This window comes from Echiichthys vipera (assembly GCF_963691815.1).
Source record: "Echiichthys vipera genome assembly, chromosome: 5".
Taxonomy (NCBI): domain Eukaryota; kingdom Metazoa; phylum Chordata; class Actinopteri; order Perciformes; family Trachinidae; genus Echiichthys; species Echiichthys vipera.
In genome coordinates this window covers 12,209,718-12,217,768 of record NC_139830.1, presented here as the reverse complement: position 1 = coordinate 12,217,768, position 8,051 = coordinate 12,209,718, and the positions used below count along the sequence as shown (strand labels likewise).

Genomic DNA, 8,051 nt, shown 5'->3' with positions numbered 1-8,051 from the left:
CTCATTCTCATAGATGTTACACTCAACAGGTTCCCACCAGTTTTTATTTACCCAAATTCATATGGCTGTCTCAAGGGACAGAATTGATTGAATGCCAAGGCCCATTTTATGCCGGCGTCTTGGCCAGGTGACGTTTCTAAAAGGGATCATTGATCTCAGTGGGTATTACTTCATATGGGTGTAAAGAGAAAAGCACAGACTTCACATATATGAGAAGCATTGGTAAAGTGTTTATTGTAAATTGTTTCAAATGGACACAGAAAAGACCATGTATGGAAAATAAACTTATTTAATGTGTATAAAAAGAACATATTGTACCAAAGCATTACGGAGACATTCAGAAGAAATGGAGTGGAGATGTGAAGATACGCTGGACAGGAACAAGCTTTCAGATTAGAGGTCTTCAAAGAGATTTTATTTTACCCATGCTCTGTGCTTCGACTTTTATAGAACAAATGTAAGTCGGCTGACAGGAAGAAAAGATTGTTTCGCAATTTTACGCCTGTGAGTGAAATTTTATATTGTCGTGCTTGGAAAGTGATCTTGATTGACAGACCCTGAATCAATTTTTGTATTTGCATAAACCTGGACTGGACCGTTTCTGTATTTAATATTCAGATGAACATCAGATGAGCGAGTTTGGTCCAGTGATTGATGTTACTCATCCGATCAAAGCTGTGTAAAGCATGTCCCTTTCAGTTTGGTAATATCACATGAGATTGTCAAACGCGTTTTCACATGCATCTCATCCACATGCTGACAAGCACGTTTTTTATTTTAGAGACAATGCACTGACATGGAAAAACAAATCCCTTATTAAAAGCAGACTTCAATGACCAAGTGAATAAAACTTAAACCCCAAAACATGTTCACCTTCATATGCAAATGAGCACACAAGTAGAAGACATCAACCACTAGTTTACTGGCCCTTACTAAAACTAGCAATGGAGTTGACATGCAAGCTTAGAGTAAATGACAATAGCTGTATGCTGGGATTAGATAAGATTCACTTTTGTTGTTGAAATTTGGTCCAGAGTCATTTTTTTCCCCACCTTGTTCATCTAAAAACTTTCACTAGCATAGGCAAAGTTCACCCAATGATCAATTTCTTAAACTGAATTGTTTTACAGTTGTTTTTTTTGGCTCTTATTAAGCAGTCTACTCACCTACAACCTGCATGTGGACATAGTCAGTGCCTGCTGCAGCTCTGAGGACATTACACACAATATTCACTTCAGTAACACTGCGTTAAGCTATCAACGAGTGAAGGTCTGGCAGCAGCTACAACCACGTACAGTCAGTAAAGGGAACAACTCAGGGACAGAAACAAAAGCCTCAAAGTAGCGCTGCAGACAAAGAACAAGGTACTTTCCCAGTATAGCAACACATTCAATCAGTGTTTTAAAAAAAGATACAAAAACATTTTCCTAAAAAAATATATTGTTAAATACACAAGACATGCATGTTAGAAATATACAACGGACCAAAGACACAACAACTTATTTCCACAGGCAAAGAAAATACACGGTTAACCCTGTATTATCAGCATTTAAATGTTCCACTTTTTGTTGTTAAAATAAATTCAAGTTTCTTTTGTATCTTTTCAACACACTTCATTGTTCAAATGGGCAAATGACTGAAAACAAAAAAGACAAAACACCAGGATTGAATCAAAGTTCGATTGTTCATCGGTTTTCTCCAGTGCAAAAAAAGAAAATCAGTAAAAACGTCACAAATTTGCTGGTTAGATCTTTCAAATATTGAGGATTTGGTGGCTTGTATCAGTTTCATATAATGAATTGAATTCTGTTTGACCAACGGGGGAAAAAAAAAATCTTTAAAAAATGTAAAACATCATGTTGGGTAATGACAACTTATGATAGCATTTATAATAATATTTATAATTTGGACAACTCATGGAAAATTCTCTATTACCACATGGATCAGATGTGACTGTTCGGATAAAAATGGGTTTAGGATACAAGTCAATTCAAGAGCATGATAATGTGTATCATTATCAATGGATGCATCTTTTTTTTGTGCCCGTTTTGGCGGAGAAGGGCCACATTTCAAATAAATTCTCTAAAACCATGAGGTACAACATCTGCTGGTTTAAAAAAAAAAGAAAAACAATGATTTGTCATGATTGTCTGGACGAAATCAGGGATGACGGGGGTCACTTCAACGCGTTATTCTGATTCCTCTCTGCGTTTCCTCCATCGTTTCTAACATAAAGTCACTACAGATATGTTGTGATGCTCTCAACATGAAAGCACAGATCTGATGTACACCGTACCAATACGATTCACAATCACAGGGAAATATAACGCCACACCACAATCATGTGCTATCAGGACTCTAAACTGTACACATGCAGTCTGCTCGCCTTAAGCCACTAAAAAGTAAAAGGATATGTTAGCAAAAACAAACACAGAAACTATATATATTCAAAATACATTAATTCTTTTTTCAAGTCAAATCTATGAAATTGTCTTTGGTCGAGAAAAATATCTTAAAATCTACAGGCTATAAACGTTATTGTACAGGAATGAAAACAAAAACAAATGTACTCGGGATCATGTAACTGATCAAAATGGGGAAAGCTGATACCAAGTATCTAATCATTTCCATTTGGAGTGCTCCAAATATTTAAAGTGCTTCTGCATTATTCCCTCAGCATTTAATGTGAAAAAAACATCCATTAAAGTAAGGCAGATTGGTTTCATCTACTGAACTGTCCTCTAAAAATATATATACACATTTGTTCAGCAGAGAAAGGACACTAAGAGTTGAGAAAGAAAGAAGGGGCACAAATAAGAGGACGATCCTCCAGAAAGATGATCATTATTAAATCAACTCTAAAGGCAGATGTCAGAGCAAAACCTTAAAAGATTCGGGAGAGCATCATCACAGCTGTTGATATAAGAAACTGGGTGAATAAAAGAAATTAGCAGCCTATTCACACACCATCTAATGATGCCTTTTTCACACAGCTGAATATGTCATACGAGGACATAAATTAAGACAAGGAAAGTGTCTCTTTAAAAGGGACCAGAGGAGGGGAGGAGATGAGGCAACGTACTGCCAAAGAAAACAACAACACCTAAGGGTTCATTTTCAAGGGCCGAGGAGAGAAGCTTGTTCTCGTTCCTCTTAGGTGGCCACTGCTGCAGTGAACTCGTGATGTCTGGAGGTCAGGATGTATCGTTCGCTCTTCCCCCGGATGCACAGCGGGCGTTCTCGCTGGGACGACTCCAGGGGCTCCTTTAGGACCGTTAAGGCCCTGTGTTGTGTCTTGACACCTGCTGGTATGGCTGTTTCAGGCCACACCTTCCTGCCCGGGTTAAGAGGCTTTCCCTACTATGGGGTTGTCCCTGAAACAGAGAGGATAACAAAGATGAGGTCTTTATCTATGTGCCAGCAGCTACATCTACAGAAAGGGATCGCAGCAGTAATAATACAGTTTAGTTATATGTTACTGGGTTTTACAAGGAAAAAAATAAAGTTGAGGTGAAATAAAACATCCATAAAAAGGTTGGTCAAATCATAAACACAAACACACATGTTACATATGTACAGTTGTTCTTCAAAGAAAGGCCAGGTCTCAAATAATGGCTGGAGGTATGGTCGATACAAACAAAATCAAGGCCAAGGTAAAAACAAGGGTGAATAAACTCCCGGTGGCCATCGACCAATGTGGAGTTTTTTAGGGCTGATACTGACTTTATTTCTTTTTCATCAGCCTTAGCCGATGCGGATGACCGATACGGATTGCCGATTTTCTTGAGCAGATATTTGGAGCTGATACTACTTTTGCAAAAATTACACAATGATGATAACAAATGTAACGAGTCTTAATTTAAAAAAGAGTCTCCAGCAAAATGGAGCTGTTTGTGGACGCCTGTCTGTAAATAATGTTGGAAAAAAACAGATCAGTAAATGCAGCAGCCCGAATCGGCCGATACGATACACCTAAAAAACGCAAATATCGGCAGATGATATCGGCCAGCCAATGTATCGGTCTACCACTAATATGCATGCTAACTGATATTACTATAATAAATAAAATAAAAATAAAAAATCAAGCTATTTTCAGCTCTGATTTGAAACAGATACAGACAGTGTAACTTTAAAAAGGGAAAATAAAGGCCTGTTACCTTAAGTAGTGGAGGTAAATAAAGGCCCTGGTCACTAGTTAAAAAAAATACAGTATTACAGCATGAATATAAGACATAGTGTCATCCGTCCAGACTTACAGGCTCCCATACTTCGCCGTGGTGTCACTCCTGATGTTGTGCTGCCTCTGCAGTTCCTCCATGACGTTTCGGAGCTGTTTGAGTGTCTGAAAGGTCTCTTTGGGTTCCTGAATGGTAAACTTGGAGTAATCCTCCTGCTCCCTCTGAGGGCCCTGGTACACGGCCATACTGGCACAAGCATCTGCGGGGAGGAAACGCACCATTATACAGTGCAGCTTGAGGGTCAGGTTATACTCGATCAGAACTAAATTAGAATCAAGTGTTGTTGGGAAGATTGCATTGTACCCGTCTTTATACACAGTTTCCTTATTTTAGGTGCAAAAAAGTAATTGGACAAGTTAGCATGAGACTGGTCTGTGGTGACGACATCTTCACATCCTGACATCAATGAACTCCAGGAAGAGTAGCAAACACCTTTAAAACCGAAAGTTTCCACTTAACCATTAATCACTTTCATTTTTGAGCCAAAACAATGAAAACCAGCCCCTTACTTCTATTCCACTGATGCACATACATACATAAACCATTACAGGTCATGAGCTATGTCAATGATGTAATGCTCCAACAATCCAGTAGTGGTCTGGGGAAGTTATGAGCGGGATTTGATTTTGTGATATTTGACAGCCAGTCAAATACCACAAAATCAAATCCCGCTCATGCTAACAAAGTCAGTATTCCACAAACAAACACCGACCCTCCATGTTCTGGAGCTTGGCATCGTTCGAGGAGAGGAGGGAGAAAATTCTCTCAGTTTCCCGGTCACAGTCTATGTCCAGCTGCAGGTTGGCCAGCACGGTGCTGAAACAGGAAAGAACAAAAGCCTAAGAAGATCTCATAAAGGAGGGAAGAGCAGAGAGAAGAGAAGGATACAGTCTTTTTGCTTGTTTAGGATAGTAACTGAAATCCAGCTGAGCCCAGGGTGTATTTTCTCAAAGCTCTATCGCTTTGTGGCAACAGACAACGAGTGTTTAGCAGCTGCTGTACAGCCCACAGAAAGGATCCAAGTTTTGATTTTGCCATTTTAGAGACTTTTCATTTGTGTGTTCTCAGATCTACTCTTTCTCCCAACATGCCTATTTTCAGTATTACTAATAAAATGTTTTTATGATCTACAAAACAGCAACAAATACACTGAATAGTCTATAGATAATATACTATACTCACGTTGTGCAGGGCTTACAGCCCGATGCGTTGCTGCTCTGGTGTTTGCAGCACTGCCAGGCTCCACTGGTGTAATTTGACGGGTGGAAGGTGGACAGGCGTCCCTCGTTGCATCGACTGACCGGGCCCAGGACCTCCAACCACTCACTGGCCTCTACGCAGTTTCCTGCTTGCACATATAGAGGTTTCTCAGAGTGTACCACCTGAAACATCTGACACAAGAGACACAGAGCGGTTTAAGAGTCAAGTCACAACAGTGTTAACAGTCATCACTTTCAAATTCCTACAGTTGTTTTTACATATATTTTTACATTCAGACCTTTTCCCGTTATTTTATGTACACAGATATGTCTATGCACATGCAACAGAGGTATTTGAAAGCTGCAGAACACATCCATAAAGATCTGAACTAGTATTCATCTATTGGAGCCCTTCCACAAAAACAGGTTTAATCCATCTACACACATACCATTTATGTTCACTTGCATCTCCGTCTGTATACCATCTATTTATCTATTCATTTTTCTACATCAATCTGTGTTCGCATTAAACGTTCTTTCATATGCCCACCCCACACACTTTCAACAGTGTAACTGTATACGTCAGAACCGGGGGAGCTCACATTTCTACTATCCCTTTCCACAAGAGGAAAGAAACATAACTTAGAAACTCATTTATCAGAGTGAGACTCCCAACACATTGGGAAAATTGATCTGGGAGTTTCCATTTCAAATGGGCCACAGTTAAGAAATTGGCTTACATTTTTGCGGTTAAAGGCACTTTCATCCAGTTTCTCCACCGCCTGGATATTTTTGACATGGATGACGCAGAGGGCCTCTTTCCCTGAAAATCAAAAGTCAATAATAATAATAATAATAATAACAACAATAACAACAACAAGAATACAGAGCGACAGTCATACGTATCAACGACATATGTTTTAATATTTTTTGTTTGTGTTAAACTTTGTCCCCTTCTTAAAAGTAGAAACCTGTTGAAATCAACATTTCTCAATTGCCTTCATGACTAAATGGCAGGCAAGCAAACTAAAAACAAGCTCTGCATTTGGCATCATTCGCTGTTAAACTGTCCACATAGCTGTTTTAACTGCCAACCCAGACAGCAGGAGAGGTGCAATCAAGATCCCTACAGGTTTGTCAGGATGACATGGATCTCATTCAAACATTAAATACACGATCCTTAATTTAACTGCTTAAGTGCTAACTTTAGCTCTAGCTCTATAGCTGCAGTGTCTATATAACCTTTCAGAAACATGCAAACAAAACCAAATGCAAGTTCAAACACAGTTGCTGCTCTTAATACCTAAATTTGTAGAGACAAATCACCCCACTGTGATGGAGAAGTCAAAATGGGTTTGGTCAGACCCTCGTGCACCACAAACTGATTTCAGTTATTTATATAAATTCTTTATCTCCACTAGATTTGTTTGTGTTTATTGTAAGTAGTCAAATAGTGACACGAGTTTAGTAAGATAAAGGCAATTATTATTATTATTAATCTATCACCACATCCTCCCTTTCTAATGAATAATGCTATAGCAGAATGCTCTTGACCCTTTGCTTAAATCCCCTGAGAAGATAGTACTGACTTTAAAAAAGCCCTCAAACTAAAGTATGTGATAATGTGTGTGAAAATGACAATACCTTCAACCAGTTAAGGCAAAGTAAAGACACCAAATTATATGTTCTGCTCTTTAACATCTCAACTTTTGGCACTTCCACGATGTGCAGGATCACAAAGGTTAGTACTTTGTCGCCTCCTTGTGGTACGATTAAGAACGATACTGTGATAGAAACTCCCCTCTTGTTAGTTTTATCTGGTATGATGCTACAAGTTCTAGTTGTAGAAATTGGTCTCACCTTTATGTTTGTGGTAGGAGAGCTCCCTGTTGGTCACTCTGAGCCATCTCTTTTTAAAGTTTTTCTTGCCAAGGCGTTTTCTCCCCTGGGCACGTTTCTGTACTTCCCTACAAGGACACACACAAGACTGAGGTTTAAAATCTAAATCTCTAATCATTTTCAGTTTTTTTCAATTTAAAGTGAATTAGACTGTCCTACTGGATTAAAAAAATACAAATTTCTCCTCTTCTTCCCCATGTATGACTCCCTGTAGCATCTTGTTCAACAGTTGTTTATTATATACAGGATTGATCTCCCCTAAGTGTTTCCTGATGATAAAACCATCACTGCAGCAGCATATTCAAAAAACTCAGTTGCATGAATATTTATCAAATCATTTCAAATATGTTACCAAATGAGAGGAAAGCAATGAATTGGTATTAAATGTAAATAAAAGAAAAAACATGATGAAATGTACTGCAGTGAAAGAGGATGAAATTGGAGCCGTGGTACTTAACATAATGGCAGTGATCTTATTAAAGAGGTCACAGAAGTCGAATTATTAGGAGTTAAAATACAAAACAATATTTATGTTTTGATTTGTTTATGATTTTTTTGTATACTTTGTTTTACTACTGTTTTTAATGTGGACTTCCTACTGATTCTGAAACTGCTGCACAATTAAATGTTTCCATTGACAAACGAGGAAAGGATTTTATCTCAAAGTTGCTAAAGCTTTCTTTATCGATGCCAGCGACTATTTTTCTTTCTCCAA

General features: G+C 38.4%; 1 protein-coding gene across 1 annotated transcript in view; it reads right to left on the bottom strand.

The window, feature by feature from the left end:
* Positions 1-336: 336 nt before the first annotated feature.
* rasa2 (RAS p21 protein activator 2) overlaps positions 337-8,051 on the bottom strand; it is a 29,885-nt gene continuing 22,170 nt past the window's right edge. Inside the window, exons 19-24 of the mRNA XM_083914599.1 lie at positions 7,298-7,404; positions 6,178-6,260; positions 5,421-5,629; positions 4,951-5,054; positions 4,257-4,437; positions 337-3,374 (exon numbers count right to left, since the gene is read on the bottom strand). Coding sequence (XP_083770725.1) covers positions 3,344-3,374; positions 4,257-4,437; positions 4,951-5,054; positions 5,421-5,629; positions 6,178-6,260; positions 7,298-7,404 — 715 coding nt within the window. The 3' untranslated portion in view covers positions 337-3,343. The remainder of the gene's footprint in view (positions 3,375-4,256; positions 4,438-4,950; positions 5,055-5,420; positions 5,630-6,177; positions 6,261-7,297; positions 7,405-8,051) is intronic.